Source organism: Chrysochloris asiatica, unplaced genomic scaffold (assembly GCF_000296735.1).
Source record: "Chrysochloris asiatica unplaced genomic scaffold, ChrAsi1.0 scaffold00049, whole genome shotgun sequence".
Lineage (NCBI taxonomy): Eukaryota > Metazoa > Chordata > Mammalia > Afrosoricida > Chrysochloridae > Chrysochloris > Chrysochloris asiatica.
The window spans coordinates 2,176,996-2,198,310 of record NW_006408567.1 but is presented as its reverse complement, the minus strand read 5'-3'; the positions used below and the strand labels follow the sequence as shown (position 1 = coordinate 2,198,310).

General features: G+C 37.2%; 1 protein-coding gene across 1 annotated transcript in view; it reads left to right on the top strand.

The window, feature by feature from the left end:
• The window catches only part of LTN1 (listerin E3 ubiquitin protein ligase 1), an 80,499-nt gene that overhangs the window by 20,991 nt on the left and 38,193 nt on the right, over positions 1-21,315 (top strand). The window contains exons 7-17 of the mRNA XM_006862509.1: positions 2,924-3,097; positions 4,058-4,248; positions 5,297-5,432; positions 6,665-7,471; positions 7,818-7,859; positions 10,648-10,837; positions 11,663-11,902; positions 12,787-12,940; positions 13,709-13,853; positions 15,321-15,507; positions 17,166-17,325. Of these exons, the coding sequence (XP_006862571.1) occupies positions 2,924-3,097; positions 4,058-4,248; positions 5,297-5,432; positions 6,665-7,471; positions 7,818-7,859; positions 10,648-10,837; positions 11,663-11,902; positions 12,787-12,940; positions 13,709-13,853; positions 15,321-15,507; positions 17,166-17,325 (2,426 nt within the window). The remainder of the gene's footprint in view (positions 1-2,923; positions 3,098-4,057; positions 4,249-5,296; positions 5,433-6,664; positions 7,472-7,817; positions 7,860-10,647; positions 10,838-11,662; positions 11,903-12,786; positions 12,941-13,708; positions 13,854-15,320; positions 15,508-17,165; positions 17,326-21,315) is intronic.

Here is a 21,315-nt window from a genome sequence, read left to right as displayed (position 1 = left end):
GATAACACTTATTCAGTATTGTATCACAAGAGACCTATCCACATCTCCTTTCATCAGCCCCACCCAGACAGATTGGATACTACTCAGTGGAGACTCTACCTTCCTCTGTGCCCTCTGGATCTAGGCTCCCTCTTGAAAGCCAGTCACTTCTTGTCACTTCTTGCCTTTGTAGCCCCCCATTTTGGGTAGCCAATGTCCAAGTTGCCCATCCCTGTCTACTCTGTATGGAGGTGGTGGGAATGATGCTTGCTGTAAAGATTTGCTCCCTCTTTTGAACTACTGCATCCATAGGTGTAGGTCAAGTGAACTCTGATCATCCAGAAATTGAAGCCAGGTCAAGTGGTATTATCTGCAAGTGTGGGTGTTCTTATGTATATACCCTCTCTTCTTATCAGCTGGACGCTTCACTTTCCACTCTAGTCCTCTGTGGTTGTGTCACTGACTCTGGGCCCAAGAGTCCCCAGGTCTTGCTACACTGCTGGCTAACCAGGTCTCCACCCGGGTTCACAGGAGTCTGTTGAACATTGTAGGGCTTAGCTCTCAGCTTCATTACTGTTTTTCCCTCACTTCCCCTTATCTGTGATGAACATGGTAACCAATCAGAGTATGTATTCCCATTGAGTCTTAGTCTTGGAAGGGGGTTTGCCCTGAGGGGACCTGACCACTTGCCTTGATGTCTCCTGGGTGAGCAATTTGCTTGTTCTTCTAGTTATAAGTCAGACTGCCTATATTGTTTTCCTTTCAGTCTTTTTTTCAAGAAGTATCTTCTGTTCTTCTAGCCGCTTTAGGCTGTTTTCTTTGTCCTTTCAAGTGGAAATTTCCCACCTCAGAACATTCTGCATGCAGTTCTGGATTCCTCCTATGGTCTTATGTAATGCAGAGGCTCCGCAGGAAGCCTCCTTCACTGGGCACGTTGTAGCCCCATTTCAGCCATATGTTCTTTTGCTTATGTTTTTGTGAATTGCATTTTTGTGTGTGTATGAATGTCTTTTTAATACCCAAATGGTATTGTAATATTCTATTTTTTTCCCATTTATTGGGCCTCTGTTTTTTTGTTTTAAGATACAGCATGTTTGTATATGTACATCTAGTCCATTGCTTTTTCCTGCTAGGTAGTATTCTCTTGTTTCTGCTCCATATCACCTGCCTGTAACTTCCTGCCCTTACGGATATTTCTGCAACAAACATCTTTGTTGGATCTGTGAGAATTTCTTTCACATATGTGCTCAGGAACAGAATTTTCTTAATTATCAGAAATAGTGGCAGATTTTTCTTCAGAATGACTGACTCTGTATGTAACCAGCAATGCATGATAACTTATGTATAATCTTATATTCTAGCCAGCACTAGGCATCCTTTAGTTTTGTATAGTTTTTAATCAGTCTAATGGAGAATCAAATGCTAATTCTTTAATTTGCATTTCTCTAACTCATGATTTTTTATATCTCTTCATAAACTTTTTAGATTTTTGTATTTCTTTTGTAAGCTATTTTTTTCTATTGTCCTCCCTCTTTTCTCCTTTAACTTGTTGATATGTGTCATTAAGTGGTGCTGACTCACTGCAACCCTGTTTAGGGTTTCTGAGCAGTAGCAGGTGGGTTTGAACTGCTTACCTTTTTCTTATTTTTCAGGAGTTCCTTGTACTGATTATTAGTCTTTTGTTGATCTTAAGCATTGCAAATGATCTCTCATTTTGTCACTTGTCATGTATACTGTTAGAAATTTGAACTTTTGTTTTATCAAAGTCACTGATTTTTTTTTTTTTTGTCTATGAAAGCTTTTCCAACTTTTAAGTCATAAAGATATTCTTAGGTTCCACATTTCACAGGATGTTTTTAATTCACCAGTAATCTACCTTTATATGGCGCTATAGGTTAATGGCGCTGGATTGTAAAGTTAGTTTGATCTGCAAGGTTGGGCAGTTCAAGCTCACCAACCACTGCTTGGAAATGCTATATAGGGTAGCTATGGGTTGGAACCAACTTGACAACACTTAACAACAACAACAATATGTAGTATTTGGAGTTCTAGTGTGGTGCTGTGAGATAAGCACTGAATTGCAAATTGTAAGGTTGGCAGTTCAAACCCACCAGCTGCTCAAAAGAAACCCTATACAGGATCATTATGAGTAGGAACCATCTTGATGACACTTAACAACAACAACATCATTATGTAGTGTTGTTGCTGTTAAGTACCATAAACTTGGTTTCGACTCATAGGGACTCAGTATAGGGTTTACAGGAAACAGCTGGTGAGTTTGAACTGCCGACTTTGTGATTCAAACCAACCCTGGTGTCCTATACTTATCCTATAGTGCCACATCAGGTAATTTTTCTTTTTATAGTGAGCCATGTTTCTTATCATCACCTAGTAAACTCTTTATTCTTTCTCTATTCATTTTTTGTGGTCCGGCTATTATGGACATTTGTTAGTTGCTGGTGAATTGATTCCAGCTCATGGAGATTCCATTTGCTACTGAGTAGAATTACTCCATAGGGTTTTCTTGACAATAATCATAGCAAAGTAAGTTATCAGGCCTTTCTTCCTAGTCTACTTTAGTCTGGAAGCTCTGCTAAAACCTGTGTAACATGACTTAGTCTGCTGCTCTTTGGTGGTGTACCTTCCAGCAGGATAGTAATGCACAGCCATCATAGTACAACAAAGTGACATTTTGTTTGGTGAATTTCACCTTTACAAGGAGCTCTGGTAGCATAGGGGTTACAAATCGTGCTGTGAACCTTAAGGTCAGCAGTTTGAAACTACCAGCCGCTCCACAGGAGAAAGATGAGGCTTTCTGCTCCCGTAAAGATTTACAGCCTCAGAAATCCTGTACAGGGTCGCTATGGGTCGAAACTGACTTAACGGCACTTAACAACAACAACAAAGGTTTACATTGAATTCAGTTTTGTATTTCTTCTTTTAGATCCGCTCAGCTTATTTTGAATTAGTTTCTGCTCTGTGCCAGCATATTCCACATTTGATGAAAGATGAAGCATCCAAAGTGAGCCCATCTGTTCTACTTAGCATTGATGATAGTGACCCTGTTGTATGCCCAGCTCTCTGGGAAGCTGTACTTTATACGCTTAAAACTGTTGAGGTATGTAAGAGAGGTATATGTAGTACATTTGGAAATACTTGTTTTTTTAGTCGTATTTTAGAAGCCCTCGATAACATATAAGATAAGCCTTCTGTCTGGAAAGCTGTACTTATATCTGTTGTGGTATGTAAGAGAGGTATATTTAGTACATTTGGGAATGCTTGTTTTCTTAGTCATGTTTTAGAAGCCCTCAGTACCATATAAGATAAGGCTTACTAGATTATAATATCTGATACTTGAAAAATGCTTTATTTGGAAATAAAATATTTACTTAGAACTTGATATGAATATTAAGCTGACTAAAAAATGGCATAAGTTTTTATATTACTTTTCTAATATTAGTTATTCTTTAACATACGTGGACAGTACAGTTAATCTATTTGAATCTTGTGTGTAAAATTAAATACCACTTTCAGAAAGCAGGTTTTATAGGAATCTTTTAAATAAGCATATGGAATACATAAATACTGTGTGGTGCTAAGGGACAATGCACTGGACCACACGGTTGTTTTGAACAGCAAGGTTGGTGGCTCAAATTCACCATCTGCTCCTTAGAACCCCTATTCAGGGTTGCTCTGAGTTGGAACTGACTCGATGGAATTTAACAGCAACAATATGTAATACGGAGTCCTGGTGTGGAGCTGTCAGATAAGCACTGGGGCCACAAGTCAGTTTGAACTGCAAGGTCAGCGGTTCAAACTCACCAGATTCTCTTTGGAAACCTTATCCAAGGTTGCTGTGAGTTGGAACTGACTCAGTGGCAATTAACAACAAAAGCACCATATGTAGAATATTTCTTAAAATTTCAGAGCTTTAATTTTTAAAGATGCTGAGATTATAGACCCTTAAGGTAAAATTAAATGATTTTAAATTTTTTGAGAGCCCACATGTTTTTTCTTTTGATTAGGAAATGTGTGTTTTATGATTTCTAATTAATTCTATATTATTATCTTTGACTAGGACTGTTGGATTCATGTAAATGCGAAAAAAAGTGTGTTTCCCAAGCTGTCAGCTATGGTTCGTGAAGGTGGTCGAGGCCTAGCTACTGTTATATATCCGTGTCTTCTGCCATTTATCAGCATGCTTCCTCAGTCTATTACAGACCCAAAGTTGGATTTCTTCAAAAATTTCCTCACCTCTATAGTTACAGGGTAAGAAGTCAAATTCTTGATGTTGAAAACATAAGAGATTTTTCTAGTTGCCATAAATGGTAGAATGGCATACTAATCATCATCTTGCTTTTTAAGTTTCTCTCAATTGTTTTGCTATTCATTAAGTACTTACACTTTTTAAAGGGAATTATAATTTGAATTCTTTCCTTGGGTCAAGGCTTTAGTGGTATTACCAACAGAAAGTTTGATAAATATATTAAGACCCTTAGGTAGAAGTAGGCCACTTTTCAAAAGAGTCTTTATGTTTTGTGTGTTTTGATACATACAGATGTCCAAATAGAAAAGATGAGCCAGTGAAATTTTAACTTATATAAAATTAAGTATAATAGTTATTTAAATTTGTACTTAAGTTTTTAACTTTCTAAAAGCTGTTTAGTTTTATTAGTGATTAAATTGTTTTCTCACTATACTGTCCAGTCTTTCAAGTTTGCAGCTGGATGAATAGAAAAAACTATTTTGCTTTGCCAAAACACTTTTTTTTTTAAAGTTTTTATTGTGAATTGAGTGATAGTTTACATGGTTTCCATGTTATGTGGTAGCTTACACCATCGTTTCATTGCAATGATTACAATCTCCTCCGTGCATCATTCAACAGCATTTGCTTCCATTCCATTTTTTAGGGGGTGGGAGTTTTACTCAGGAATATATAATAATTTAAACAACCAAAGAGCACATTCTGTATGCTTGCCTCCTGGTTGCCAGTACTCAGTCCTTCTCTTTCTATGAGTCCTGAGTCCTCAGTCCTCTGCTGCTCCCTCTCTCCATGTCCTCATCTCTGCCTCCATCTTTGCTGTACCTGCTTCTCTGGATAGGTTTACCAAAACATTTTTGACCGTAAGCTCTTTTAACAATTCTCTAAGTTTATATTCCAATTGGAATAAGTTAGTTAGTTTAGTTTTTAGTTGAAAAGTTTTATTAAACAATATATTGTCTTTTGGTACAACAACTTTTCAATTAATTATTTTGGTGATTTGATTTGCTATTTTTCTTATGGAAGAATAAGCCATGGTTGTTATTAATTTCTTAGACTGTCAACAGAGAGAATCAAAACCAGCTTTTCAGAGTGCTCAGCTGTAGTAGCTGCTTTTTTTGAGTGCTTACAGTTTATAATGCAGCAAAACTTGGGTGAGGAAGAGATGGAAAAGATGCTTGTCGATGATCAGGTATTTATAACGTAAAAATCACCAGCTTGAATGTGAGTCAAGCTCATTGTGTGTTACCATTTTCATTAATTACCATTCCTTGTAAATATTTCACTTTTACAATTTGCAGATTGAGAAATATGAATTTTACCCAGATAAATTAAAACTCTTTATAGTTAGTTGCTAGCATATAATAAAGTGCCGGAGGACTAACTAGTTGGATATAAAAATCCTGGTTATTTTAGAGCGATGCAATGCAAAACAGGGAGTCCTGGTGTGGCGCTGTGGGTTAATGCGCCAGACTGCAAAGCTGTTTGAACTGCAAGGTCAGCGGTTCAGGCTCGCCAGCTGCCCCTCGGAAACCCTATACAGGGTCACTATGGAACCCTATACAGGGTCACTATGGGTTGGAATCTCCTCGACGGCACTTAACAACAGAAACAACAATGCAAAACATAATTTGGAAGATGTTATTTGCAATCTTTTAAAATGTAAATTATACAATAAACATATTATTTTAAAATACTCAAGTACAATAGTCCTTTTGGGTTTCCTTTTAGAACCAGTGGTGAAGACAGATTCTGGAAAATGGTTTATTATTATAGGAAATAATGGGATTGTGGAACCCCAGATCCTATTTTATATATCATTAACTTTTCTTATAATTGTAATTTAAGAAAAAAGGGTTCTGAATTCTGTGGGCTTTAGGTGTTATTCATATTGGTTTAAATCATACTTTAGATTGTCTCTGAGTAATGCAAATGAATGAAGATCTTAACTGCTGACTGAGAGGGTGGAGGTTCCAGTCTACCCAGAGGCACCTTGAAAGATAGGCCTAGTGGTCTATTTCCACAGAATCAGCTGTTGAAAACCCTGTGATGCACAGTTCTACTCTGATGCACATGTGATTACCATAAGTTGAAGACTTGAATAGCAACCGGTATAAGGCTAAAAAGACAAATACTTTGAATGAACTAAGAAGATGCAAACAAAATTGGATTATTTCTTAATGACTAAGAATTTTGGTCAATTAAATCATTGATAGAGCTAATTCAAGTACAGTACATCTAAATCATTAAGCTCTTTATTATGAAAATGATCTTCCTGTTAGCTGTTTTCAGAGTTATGGGGGAAAATTCATGTGTTTTAGTTATTAAATAACATGTAATTTTAGTATTTTGCAAATATTTTGTTGAAATTTTAGTTTTCTTGAAAATGGATTTTTTTTAACATGTTTTTTTCTTCTTTTACAGTTGATCCCTTTTATTGATGCAGTTCTCAAAGAGCCAAGATTACAAAATGGTCACCTATTTAACCATTTAGCAGATACTTTAAGTTCCTGGGAAACAAAGGCAGATATGGAAAAAAGCGATACAACAGCTCACAACTTGGAGAAAGTGCTGTTAAATTTCTGGGAAAGACTGTCAGAGATCTGTATTGAGAAAATTAATGAGCCTAAAGCCGATGATATATCTGTTTTGGGAGTCTCTAGCTTATTACAGGTCCTTCAGAAACCAAAGAGCGCATTGAAATCCAATAAAAAAAAAGTTGGTAAGGTTACATTTGCTGATGAGATACCTGAAAATCATAAAGAGAATGAAAAAAGCGCCTCTTCAGAAGGAGAGAACAGTGAAGGCTCTGAATTAGTGCCTGAACCTCTCACTCAGAATCCATCAAACCTTATGTCTCCTCTGAGGAAGAAACCTCTGGAAGATTTGGTCTGTAAGTTAGCAGAGATGAGTATTAATTTTGTCAATAAGCAAATGTCAGAGCAACATCTGCAGTTGCTTTCTACTCTGCTCAGCACCTTCTCTTCAAGTCAGGTATTTAAAGTGCTGTTAGGTGATGAAAAACAGAGTATTGTCAAAGGCAAATCTCTTGAAATAGATACACTTGTACAAAAAAATCCTGCGGTGCAGTTTTTATACCGGAAACTAATTGGTTGGCTAAATGAAGATCAAAGAATGGATGCTGGTTTCCTGATAGACATTTTATACAGTGCCCTCCGTTGCTGTGACAATAATATGGAAAGAAAAAATATCTTGGATGATTTAACACAGGTATTACTATTGTATGTTCTGAACTAGAATGATGCATACTGGCACTATTTTAATTGTAGATGAGTAGAATGACATTCATGGGGGTCATTCTTAGTCAGTTATTTCTTGACTAAGAATGTGGATTTAAAGACAAGCAGTGTATTCTTGTGATTTGGGAAGTGCCTGAGACTACTGGATAGGTGCTCAGGAAGTGCATTAAGGTAACAAGCTTGGTAATAAAAATGTGAGTCCTTTCACTTTATACTGAAAGTTCATTTTTTTTTGGTTCTATGGTTACTTCATTTACTTTATAAAAGTTTTGCTATTCCTTTAAGCAGATTTTTTTCTTACTCTTTTCATTTTTCAGGTGGAGCTGAAATGGGATTCTCTTCTTCAGGTTATTAAGAAGGTAAGTTATCTTAGAAATTTTTGTTTATGTTTATAGATATAGAAAATTAAAACCAGTCTTGTTCATACACTAACATGTGGGCAGGAGTCTGTCTTAGAGTGAACTTCCCTATTATTGTAACGTGCTTCCCATAATTTGGAAAGATACTGGGTATTTGCCTTTCTGTGCCATTATTTTTCTGGTTAGGATAATTGGGAGGAAGGATAAGCAGGCTCTGGAAAATCTAGTGTTCCTTTCCTGGCAGGTGACACAGGGTGAGATGAACATTTTATTTTCTTTTAAACCAAATTTCTACTCTTATCCTAGTTACTTTTTCTTCTATAGAAATGGATTGACTGGTTCTAGCTTTGACTAGAGAGCAACAGGAAATGAAGTTTGCCCTACTCTGGAATACTATACTGACAAGTAGTCTTCCAGTCATTGTGTGATTGCCACTTGACTAAGTAAGAAAGTTAGTGATAAGAATTATGAAAAAAATAAAGGATCATAAATAATTCAGAAATGTGATAATATGGCTTTTGTATTCTTTCCTAATGCAGATGTAAATGCTGTAACTAAAACTAGCAATTTTTTTCAACTATAGAAATGTTGACTAGCTATGGAAAATTCTTCCTTTTTTTTTTTTTTTATTAGCATTTAAAAATTATTTTTTCTATTTTGCATAGTGAGATGACTTGAGTTTACAAGTTTATTGCTACAAAATAAATATAGAATACTAAATTTAAAATTTTCAGTGAGAAGTATAAGTATACGGCACTTCATTTATATTAGTTTATCCAGTGCCTTCTCTACCTGTTGGCAACCTATGTATAAAGTCAAATCCCAATTCATAAGGCTGCTGGGTAAGCCTGGATTTAGAGCAAGGGGAGCTAATTTTTTATAAAAGTAGACTAATGTATCCATTTCCAGTTTAGGATTATACCTACCCAGTGGGTCCAGATTCTACTTAGAATATTCTCTTTCCATGTGGTTTGTAAAAGTTGATAGTGTGTTCCTTCCTCCTGTACTTCAGGAGCAACTAGCTTCTTTAGCTGTGGATGGATTTTTTTCGGATGCTAATACACTGAGAAGTTAAACTTATTGTCGGCTAAACCTGAGAGACATTTACCTCAGAAGTTTATTTTCTCCACCAGAATTCTATAAAACAGATTGATTTTCATTTGCTAAACTATATAATGGAGTACTGGTGTGGCACGATAGGAAAAATACTGGACCTCAAGGTTGGTTTGAATCTCATGGTCGGTGATTCAGACTCACCAGCTGCTCCTTGAAAGGGTTGTTGTGAGTGAGAACCAACTCTACAGCACTGGCCAACAATAACAATAGCAAACTGTATAGAAGGAGCCAACATTAATGCCCTCTAGCCCATAAACTCTGGAGCTCTGATAGCGTAGTGGTTACGAGTTGGGTTGCTAACCTCAAGGTCGGCAGTTTGAAACTACCAGCTGTTCCGCGGGAGAAAGATGAGGCTTTCTGCTCCCATAAAGATTTACAGCCTCGGAAACCCTGTGCAGGGTCACTATGAGTCAGAACCGACTCCATGGTACTTAACAACAACAACAACCCATAAACTGGAGTCCTGATATGGTGCAGCACTGGATTTCAAAGTTGATTTAAGTAACAAGGTCTGCAGTTCAAACTCACCATATGCACCTCGGAAACTCTGTACAGGGTTGCTGTGAGTCAGAACTAATTTGATGGCACTTAACAACAGCAACCTAATAGTTATGAGTAGAAGCCTAACAGCATCTTTCAAAATGCATAAAGAAACAAACCTGAATTTTAGAACCAGAAAAGGACCTTGGAATTTTTCTAGGTTAATTGTTCAGATTGTTTAAGAGATATATCCAAGATCACAAGGGTAGTTTATAGTGGTAAATCTTTGATGATAAAATATAAGCTTTGATTATCTATACTTTTTTAAAATAAAAAGATAAGCAGTTTTTTAGTCACTACCCGATCCGCACTTGGATTTCTTTTTTTTCCAGATTGCTTTGAGATGAACCAAGTTGCAAATTCCTTTCTTCTCATTCCTTAAAGCAAAAGAAGCTCTGGGAACATGGATCAGCATGCTCTTGGGGGTGGAATTACAGCTTCTTTCTTTCTCCCTTGCTTCCTTACCTCATGAAAATAAACTAGTTGCAGTCAGTTACCTGGCTTTAGTAACTTTATTTCAGGGAATTTGGTAAATAATAAGTCCCATTGTTTATATTTGAGAATTTATTATTACTCTAAATTGTTCTTTAATTTTAGCAAAATTGATCAACAAAAAATTAATATCTCTAGAGTCTTAATAAAACTTCCTTAAAATTCAACCATTCATTATTCTTAGAACATACCTACAGCATTGATAGCATGTATCAAAGAAGTTTAAGACAGTCTCTGTCCTCCAGGAATGAATGTACAGTCTCATTGAAAAGATAAGATACATACAGTTGAAACATTTAAATGTTAATGCCTTCCAATAAGTGCTTTAGAAAGTCCAAGCAAAGCAGTGATCTCTGTGAGTTAGAGAAGATGGGGCAATACACTCTAAAAATGGCAGCCAAAGAAACCCATGGGGGTGATTCTGCTGTGTCACATGTGATTGCTGTGAGTCAGCATTAATTCCATGAGGTCTAACACCAAATGGAGAACAGGGGAGATAATAGACTTCCTGTAACTTGAATATAGGAATACAGAGTTGGGAATAGTGTTGGGACCACAGTGATGAAGATTTAATATGATAATATTTTGAGATTACTTATTGGTCTTGTTTCTAATTTTGCTTTAATTTTTATGGTTTTAGGCATGTTCCAGTTCAGATAAACATGCTTTAGTAACTCTTTGGCTAAAAGGAGATATCCTTGGAGAGAAATTAGTAAACTTGGCAGATCACTTATGTAATATGGGCTTGGAATCCAAATTATCTTCAGAATGTTACTTTTCAGAAAAATGGACCCTTCTGAGTTTGGTATTGTCTCAACATATTGAAAATGGTAAGAAAAATAAGTCTTATATTTAGTAGGGGATAATTCTTTCCAGCTTTTGAGGGGGATCCTGTTTTTTCAGCTTGCAGATTATTACAGGGTCGCTATGGGTCGGATTTGACTTGACAGCACTTAACAACAATGTAGCATGATTTAGTTGATTCACATATCCTAATTTTATAAATGCACTAACTGTTTTATAATCCTGGTAGTATCGCTTAGAATATATTTCGTATTTTTAGTTTTGTATTCTAGTAAAGGGTTTTGGATTCAGCAAATGCCCTTTTTCTCAATTTGTAAAGTATTGCTCTTTTTTCCTTAACTTAAAACTGATTTTTTAACTTGAGATCTCTTATGTGTGAGAGATTTTTGGTTATAATTTTCTTTTGTCTGAGACATTAAATGCCTTTTAAACAATGCAGAAAATCCCAAGTGGTTATTAACTAAAAGCAAGGTATTAAAAAATATACTGTTAACTTGAAAACAATTCGCTGAGTGGAAACAGTCAGTCACAAAAGGATAAATACTGTGTGATCTCACTTATGAAATAGCTAAAATATGCACGTTGGTTAATGGTTGCCTGGGGCAGGTAGGAGAAGGGGGAGAGGAAGGCATAATACTTGATGGGAAGCATTTGCTAAGGTTGATGGGATCATTTAGGAACAGTCAGTAGCAATGGTTGAACAGCATGAGGAGCAATCACTGAACTATACATGTGAAGATTGTTGAAACGGCAAATATTTTGTTATTTTGTATTTACCATAAATAAAAAATGCAAATAATACAGTTAATATTTATAAATAATTGTTTGCTTGAAAATTTTTCTCTCTCTAGATTACTTAATTGGAGAAGTATATACTGAAAGAATCATTGTTAAACTTCATGAAACTTTATCGAAAACAAAAACAATGTCAGAAGCTGAAAACAGTAACTCATCGGTATCTTATGTCTGCGATGTGTCCTATGATTATTTCAATTCAGCAAAAGGATGTTTACTCATGCCATCATCTGAAGATTTGTTATTAACTCTCTTTCAGTTATGTGCTCAGAGTAAAGATAAAACACATTTGCCAGGTAACAACTTACTGCATTGTGAAGATGGCTCAGGACCTGGTAGTGTTGCGTTCTGTTCTGCGTAGGTTAGCAATGAGTCGGAACCGACTCAATGGCACCTAACAGCAACAACCTATTGCTCTTATGTTTTGTTGGGAATCTCTTGTCTGTCCTTTATAGTGTAAGTCTTCAGGCTTTCACAGTTGAATCATAATTTGTTTGGAAGTTTAAAGAATTTTAAGTAAAGGGTTACAGATCTTATGCACTTTTCATTTTCAGAAAACAAGTTTAAGATGTATGTAGATGGTATGTCTAAAGTTCTTATGTGATATCAAGGAAATGCTTTTGAAAGAGGGATGTGATAGATCAGTTGAATCTTTGCCCTTCCACTCAGTAGTCCTAGCAAGTTTACTTAATGCCTCAGTTTCCTCATTTACAAAAGTGGAATTATAATGTCTTTCTCTTTTCATGTAGTTAAAATATTCAGTAATTTCCTTCAAAATGAAATTAAGATTGTCCTTCTGAGTGTATATTCTTGTCATTATATGTTAATTCAGAATTATTTATGAAAGGAATACATTAAAGCCCTTTCTTTTTGACTTCTCTTTTTGGAAAAGGCACAGCCTTTCTCATCTCTGAGAGAGGATGGTTTTTGTAAATAAGCTCAGAGCAAGAAAGAGCTAACTTTTGAAATCTCACAATTTTTACATTTATATTGTAAATGAGCTACTGAATATTATTTGCATGTTTATGACACACTTTATTTTGGCAAATGACATAACAATTTTGTATTTTCTTTTAAAAATGATATATAAAATATCTCACATCTGCAGTAGTTCTTTCAGACATTTTGCACTGATTAGCATAATTGAGACTACAAATTTCTGTTGACATCTTGATTTTAGACTTTCTTATACGTAAAATGAAAAACACTTGGTTGTCTGGTGTAAATTTCCTGGTTCATCAAATTGATAATACATATGAAAAGAGTACCTTCCTACGCTTGTCTGCTCTTTGGCTCAGGAACCAAGCTCAGTCTTCATTTTTGGATGTCAAAAGGTAACCTTTTTTAAAAAAAAATTCAGTTGTAGTTTCTTATGTTTTTGATCTTTGTTCTTAATGAGTATTTATGTTTCTTTGTCTATGAAAAGCATCTTGTTATGTAAGAAATCTACAGAAATTTAAAAATCTACACAACCAAATTTTTTCAAAAGGGTTTTCTTTTAATGGCCATTCGTTTATACTTTCACTTAATTGAAGAATGATTTGTTATAACATGCCCTGCTGGACTCCTGATTTATGGTCAGTGATGGCGGTCCTGTCCTGTGTTATAGACAGGTATGGATTGTAACTATAACCTCTCACTGGCTGCCGTACACAGATAGTGATTGCTCTTGGGTGGTTGTTTTGGAGTCATCTATTGTTGTAAGGCTGAATTGCAAATGTTTTGCTTTTTTTTTTGTTTTTAAAAAGTAAACCTAAATACATATGAAAGCAAATCTTGAGAGAATAAACCCAAAAACTATTGGAATTGAGTCTAATCTTTTTTAGATCATAATGCTTTTTTTCCTTTTTCTTAAGACGTATTCAATCTGAAGCAGGTCAGGTCCCCTTCCTTTTGAGATAGAAGCAGCACTCAATTTCTTACTACAAATGTTGGATTAAATTCCCAGTTTAACTGTGTGTCTGGTATGGGGTGTATTTCTCTTTGTACACATCTCCTTGTTCAGTAAGGCTGTTATCTGCCAAAAAATAGCTAATGTATATGAGAGAGCTCAAATTAGTCATAGTAGAGCTGTAACAGTAGGTTATTTTCATTATTTTCAGTCTAAAAGTCCTCTTGTCTTCTGTTGATGATTTCCTAAATAAACTGCTAGAGAGTAAAGATACTGATCTACTGGGAGTTTATATTGGAAGTGTTATGCCAAATGACAGTGAATGGGAACAGATGAGAGAGTCTCTTCCTATGCAGGTATGTTTGTTACTGATGAGTGTATAGCATATTTCATTTTGAAGTTTGGATTTCATGTAAGGCCAAATATTTTAAATTTTATTCTGGGAAGTAAAAAAAGTAAGTGAAATTAATGTCATGCTTGCCATTAAGCTTCTGAATGCATATATATTTGATGTTTGCTCTTCAAAAGACAACAGCAGACACTGTTTGGATGCATCTCAATCTCATTCTCCTGAATTCCTTCTCAGGGAGTTCCAAAGCCTCCCCTCCTTCCAATGTGAAGTTGGAAGTTCATTTGTCTCAGTCACTCTATCTTAGTTTCTGGACATGTGCTGATATGGCCAGCTGTTTCTTGGGTATCTTCAGTAGTTAGGTGTGATGTGATGTTTTATTATGCTGATTGCTGTCAGGTAGATGTCATCAGGAGATGGGCTTCCCTTTTCACTTTTTTTATTTCTCAACTCAAAGTAACTGAGCAAATGTTGGCTGTCTATCTGGTTTATAGCACCTGGTATTGGCTCTTGCCTGGATGGTGGGATTTTATAGGCTGTGATTGTAGCTTGACTATATGACCACAATTGCTGTCTCTTCTTGGTTAGTGTCAGGAAAGAAAGAGTCCCCTGAACGTAAAATAGGGACCACAACAAAACAGCAGTAGCAAAAAAACCCAACTTGGATAGTATAGTCTATAATTACAGAAAAGAGAAAAAAAGAAAAATTCTATAGCAAAATATGAGTATGACTTGGCTTCTTGCTTTCAAGGCCACCTGCAAAGTTTCAAGATTTTGTTGTTGTTCCTTATGACATAACTAAGAATTTAAATTTTAGCCTGTTTCTCTCTCACTCCACAACCCCTGTTCAGGCCTTTTTCATAGTGATAAACAGATCAGGGCCCACTGTAGCCATGTCCTGGTGTGGCACTGTGGGCTAACGCATAGCCATTTTGGGCAGCCGTTTGGTTTTAAGCTGTACCTTTCCTCTTCTTAGATTCTGCTGAACAGATCCATGCACATGCATAGTAGAACCCTCTGGGGGTGGGGATGGGGTGTCCACTTGCTCAGGCACCCCCTCTAGTTACCAGAGTGGAGGTGTGCAAACAGTGAGAGACCAATGAACAGAGAAAAAAAAAAAGATGGTCCACATTTTTATCTCCGAGGATGGGTCAGACTGATCCTTCACCTGCTCTGTCACTCCCAAGTGGGAGTGCTGCTCTGATCCTTCACCTGCTCTGTCACTCCCAAGAAGGCTGCTCTAGGAGCCGCTGGGACCCGTAGATCAGAAAACACCAGTTTTCTTGCTTCTGCTACAAATACAAACATTTTCTAAATATTCCTTCATATGTAGTTCAGGGTTCTGGGAGCGTTCCCTGAACCTGCTTCATCTGGTATTCTGTATTATTGCTGTTAGAGGTCTGTACCGCATTTCTCCCTAATCTGCCATTTCTGCTCTCGATTTTCTAAGTCATTTAATGTTTTCTTTTTCCAGTGGTTACACAAGCCTCTTTTAGAAGGAAGATTGAGCTTGAACCATGAGTGTTTCAAAACAGATTATAAGGAAGAAGATATAAAGACACTTCCTAGTCATTTGTGTACTTCAGCATTATTGAGCAAAATGGTCTTAGTTGCACCGAAAAAGGAAGAAGTCCTAGAAAATAAGGAGCTTGAGAAAATAAGTATGTATATATCAGTATTCAGATATAAAATTATGTACAAAATATAATTTTGAAATAGTTTTGATCACATTGCAGTTTACTCTTTAATTCAAGAATATTTAGTTTTGTATTTACTCTCTTAGAAATGGGGAATTTGAGGTTAGTTAAGTGATATTAAATCAAATTGCAAATTATGGAAACAGATATCATGCTGTAATCATGTTTGCTGTAGAGCATAACTTGGCAAAGATAGTTACTCAAACTGCAATGATGTTAATAAATGCAGAACATATGGGACATACCTTAAACATATACACACACAAAACCTGAGACTGGTACCATCAAAGATTCTGAATTTTCAGGTTTTTTTTTTTTTTTTAACCTCTAACTCTTTATATTCAAGGGCTATTTATTGTTTTTCCGGTAAGGGGGAAGTTCAAATTTTGAACTTCTAAGATTTGGTGTCCCTGAGTGATGTAAACAGTTAAGCACTTGATTGCCAATTGAAAGATTGACAGTTAGAGTCCACCCAAAGGTACCTCAGAAGAGAGGCCTGGGAATCTACTTCTGAAAAAAAAGAGTCATCATAAGCCCTGGAGAGCATTGTTCTACTCTGACACATATGAGGTCGCCATGAGTCCCCCATTCTAGGACATGCCTTAGAACTGTAGGTAGCAGCATGACTTTTACAAGACACAATTAAAAGTAAGAGGCGTTGCATAAGTCTGCTATCTTTTTTTGTTTTGTTTTGAAGTCCTCAGCTATAATGTTTGTTGTTAAGTGCCATTGAGTCGATTCCGACCCATAGTGACCCTGTATAGGATATCCAAGGAGCAGCTGGTGAGCTTGAACCACCAACCTTGCAGTTTAAATGACTTTGCCCACAGTGCCACACCAGGATTCCTCAGCTATAATAGTTAGTGCTATAATAGTTAGTGCTTATTGTCCTTGGAAGAGAAGAAGGTTGAAAACTGGAACTTGGTCAGTCAGGGCCACATTCAGTAAAGAGCAAGGAGATGTGCTCGTAGAGTAGTAACTGTTGTCCAAAAATGAAAATTAGACTCACTGTAATAATCTTTTTTTAAAAAAAATTTTTATTGTACTAATTATGAACTGACAACACTATTTAATTTCATCAACCCCTTAAGACAGATTCTGTTATTTTCTTAATTTGGCTTGGTCAAAGTTACTTGACTTGTAAGAGACCGGATTCAACTTTGAACCAGGTCTTGGGTCTGATGACTCCAAAGCCCATAGATAATGTGACAAAGAGAGCCTACCATATGTAAGGCTTTGTGATAGACATTTGATCATTTAATTTTCCCCTTGGTCCTATAAGGGAGGTTTCAGGGCCCTCAGTTGTTTATCCTGTATGTGGTAGAAATAATACTAATTTTGGCAGAAATAGTAAGGAAAATTCTTCCACTTTCTCCAGTAACTTAGATCCCTGCCTGCCATGTTCTTAACTAGTTAGAGACCAACTAAGATTTGGGAGAAGGTAGTACTTTGTAGTAGACGAGTATTCTCAGTTTTCATTATAACTGAACGCTCAAAACTGATTTGAAAACTAGGTTATAGATGTTTTGAGATAACTGTGAGGCAGAGGAGGACGAGTGAAAATGATTACAAGGTTTTTTCTCAAAGTACACCTGAAAATTTGATACTATCCATTCTACTAGTTGCAGAATTGCTCTATTCACTGCAGTGGTGTGAAGAATTATACAACTCACCTATTTTTGTAACTGAGTTTTGTGAACTGCTTCAAAGAATGAATATTACCTATGATAACTTGTGTGCACTTGGTAATACTTCTGGCCTTTTGCAGCTAATATTTGACAGGTAAGAATCCCTTTTAATGTTCATTTGTATCACTATTTTGCATGCTTATGGCTTGGACTTTTATCAGATTAGGTCCACTTCATATGCAAATCTTTACTGAAAGAGTTGGTCTAAATTAATCTTTGCTTCATATTCATAAATACTTTTTGTGTTGTAAGTACTTGATTATTTTTTTTTAATTTAATTTTTTTTGTTTAAAAAAATTTTTTTTTTAATGTACTTTTTAGGGGAGATGTTTGTACTTTGCCTCTCTTAATAAATCCATAAATACATTCAAGGAGCAGATGAGGGTGAAGCATATGTATATTTTGTCTTGTTTTGTTTTTATTCGTATTTCGTTTCATTGCAATGATTACAATCCCCTCCATGCATCATCAAATAACCAAAGGGTACACCACACAGGCCTGCCCTTGGCCGCCAGCACACAGCCCTTCTCCTCCCTGAGTCTAGTGTCCCTAGCTGCTCCATCTGTCCATATCATCTTCTCTGCCTCCATCCCTGGTGTCACAATCTCTCTGGGTAGGGTCCCACTCTCCGTTCTTCTCATTTGATGGTCCCAGGAACTATTGCTCCTGGGCTGCAAAATTAATCACTCTCCTCCCTTTGTCAAAAAACATCTACCTGTAAATTTCCTACCCTCACAGTCCGTCCTGATAGCAATTATTCATTATTGTACCATGAGAGTCTTATCCCCATTTCCTTTCACCAGCCCAGTGCCAATGGATTGGAAAACATTCAGTGGTGATTCTGACTTCTCCTGCCCTGTCTGGAACTAGGCTCCCTCTTGAAAGCTTGCAAGCCAGTCATTCTTGCCTTTATAGGCGCCCCCATTTTGGGTAGCCAATGTCCAAGTTGCCCATCCCTGTCAACCCTGTGTACCAAGGGGGTGGGAGTGATCCTTGCTGTAAAGATTTGTTCTCTCCTTTGAGCTACTATATCCACAAGTATAGGTAAAGTTCATCAAATTGTAGCAGGTTACTTTTTCTTTTTTCTCTCCTCTTCTTTCTTCTTCTAGTTAAGCTCTAATCATCCAGCCATCGAAGCCAGGTCAGGTGTGTACCATCTGCAAGTATGTGTGTTCTTGTGCATCTCCCCTCACTTCATATTAGCTGGATGCTTCACTCTCCACTCTAGTCCTCTGTGGCCAGGAGTCCCTGGGTCTTGCCATACTGCTGGCCATCCAGGTCTCCACCTGGGTTCACAGGAGTGTATTGAATGTGGTCGGGCTTAGCTCCTAACTTCATTGCTGTTTTTTCCCCCTCTTCCCCTTATTGATGAACAATGTGGTCACCAGCCAGACCTACTCATGTATTCCCTTTGAGTCTCAGTCTTGGAAGGGGGTTTGGTCTGAGGGGTCCGAACCACTTGCCTTGACGGCTCCCGGGTGGACAGCTTACTTGTTCTTGTAGTAATCAATCAGGCTGCCATATTATTTCGGCTTTTTCCTGCCAGTCTTTCTTACACAGTCTTTTTTTAATGAAGTACCTTCTGTTCGTCTAGCTGCTCCAGGCTGGTCTACTCGTCCTTTCCAGTGGAAATTTCCTACCTCAGTCGGTTCTGGATGGGGTTCTGGATTCCACTTATGGTCTTATGCAATGTAAAAGCTCCACAGGAAGTCTCTTTTACTGGGCAACTTTTAGCCCCCTTTAAGGTATTCCAATCAGTTTTAGACTGAAGACGGACTTACAGGATTTATGTAGAGATGATTCTGGCTGTTCCTCCCTCTGCCCCACACCCAAAGTGTCTATTTTACAATGGTAGACAAGGGAAACCAAGAGTCAAAAGACAGCCAGGCATCTTAACGTTATTTCCCTCTTTTACCCCTTCAAACCATTCCTTAATCCCTGTATCCCGGAGCCCTGTTGTTCCAAGGTTGTGCATACATCATCATTTACCTGTGTTCCACTTAGCCCATGCGAACCTGCCTAACTGTTCTCCCATCAGGTTTGTTCTTCCATTCCCTTCTCCCTTCTTGTGTATTGCCCCCCTGCCACCTCCCCACACCCAAACTATCCTGTGTCTATTGCTTACCCTGTGCTTTATCTTCCTCTCTGTTCCTTCCCTCCTCTCATCCCATACATCCTGGTGATCAGCAAATATATATATATAATTTTTTTTTCCCGATTTTGTTGTGGGTTCTTTTTCTTATTCTTTTACAATGATGATCCTATGCAGTATTTCTCCTTTTGTGACTATTTTCACTCAGCATAATGTCCTCAAGATTCATGCATGTTATGCAGTGGCTTGCAGCTTCCTTGTTGTTCTTCAAGGTAGCATAATATTCCATTGTGTGTATGTACCACAGTTTATTTATCCATTTTTCAGTTAATGGGCACTTAGGCTGTCTCCATCTTTTTGCTATTGTAAATAGTGCTGATATGAACATTGGTGTGCATATATCTATTCGTGTTAAGGCTCGTATTTCTTGTGGGTAAATTTCAAGTAGAGGAATTGCTGGATCATAAGGTATATCTATTTCCAACCTTTTGAGGAAGCACTCCATATTGCTTTCCAGAGTGGTTGGACCATTTTGCAGTCCTACCAACAAGGAGCTTTGGTTGCGTAGTGGTTACGAATTGGGCTGCGAACCTTAAGGTAAGCAGTTCGAAACTACCAGCCGCTCCGCGGGAGAAAGAGGAGGCTTTCTGCTCCCGTAAAGACTTACAGCCTCGGAAACCCTGTACAGGGTCGCTGTGGGTCGGAACCGACTCAACGGCACATAACAACAACAACAACCAGCAAGGTAGGAGGGTCCCAGTCGCTCCACATCCTCATCAGCATTTATTGTCCTCTACTTTTTTGATCTTTGGTGTTATTGCTGGTTTGAGATGATATCTCATTGTTGTTTTGATTTGCATCTCTCTAATGGCTAGTTGGTTGTGAACATTTCTCCATATGTTTGTTGGCTGGCCAGATCTCTTCCTTGGTGAAGTGTCTGTTCGTGTTCTGTGTCCATTTTTTAATTGGATTATTTGTGGTTTTCTTGTAGAGGTGTTGTAGTTTCCGATATATATTAGAAATGAGTCCCTTGTCTGATGTGTCATTGCAAAAGATTTTTTTTCCCATTCTATGGGTTCCCTTATTACTCTTTTGGTGAAGTCTTTTGATGCACATAAGTTTTTAATTTTTAGTATGTCCCACTCATCTATTTTGTCTACTTTTGTTTGTTTACTTTTCAAAATGTTTGATAGTCTGTATATTCCCTGTATTAGAGCCCTCACATCTGTCCCTATTTTTTCATTGATGACTCATAATTTTGGGATTCACATTTAGATCTTTAATCCATGCTGAGTTGGTTTTTGTATAGGGCGTGTGGTGAAGTCTTGTTTCAATCTTTTGCATATCGCTTTCCAGTTCTGCCAGCACCATCTGTTAAAGAGACTTAATCTCCTCCCTATGTAACGTACCTGGGCACTTTGTCAAAAATCAGTTAGCTGTAATGTGGATGGGTTAATTTCTGGATTCTCAGTTCTGTTCCATTGATCAATGTATTGTACCAGTACCAGGCTCTTTTGACCACTATAGCTGTGTAGTAGATTTGAAATTGGGAGTGAGAGGCTTCTAACCTTGTTCTTCTTCTTGAGCAGTGCTTTGCTTATCCCGTGTCTCCTTCCTATACATATAAGTTTGTCTTTTCTCTTTGAATAATATCACTGGAATCTGGGTTGGAATTTAATTATATGTGTAAATTGCTTTGGGTAGTACTGACATTTTCATGATGTTGAGCCTTCCTATCCAGTAGCATTGTATGTTCTTCCACTTTTTTTTTTTTTTTTTAATGTTTTATTGTGAATTATGTGACAATTTACATGGGAGAACATTAGCCATTTGTTCATCCTATCGTATATAATTTCCTTGCCATGGTTATAATTCCCTCCATGTATCATCAACCAACCAAAGGGTATACCCTGCAAGCCCGTCCCTCAGTCATCAGTGCACAACCCCTCTCCCTCTCTGGGTCTGAAGTCCCGAGCTGCTCCATCTTTCCAC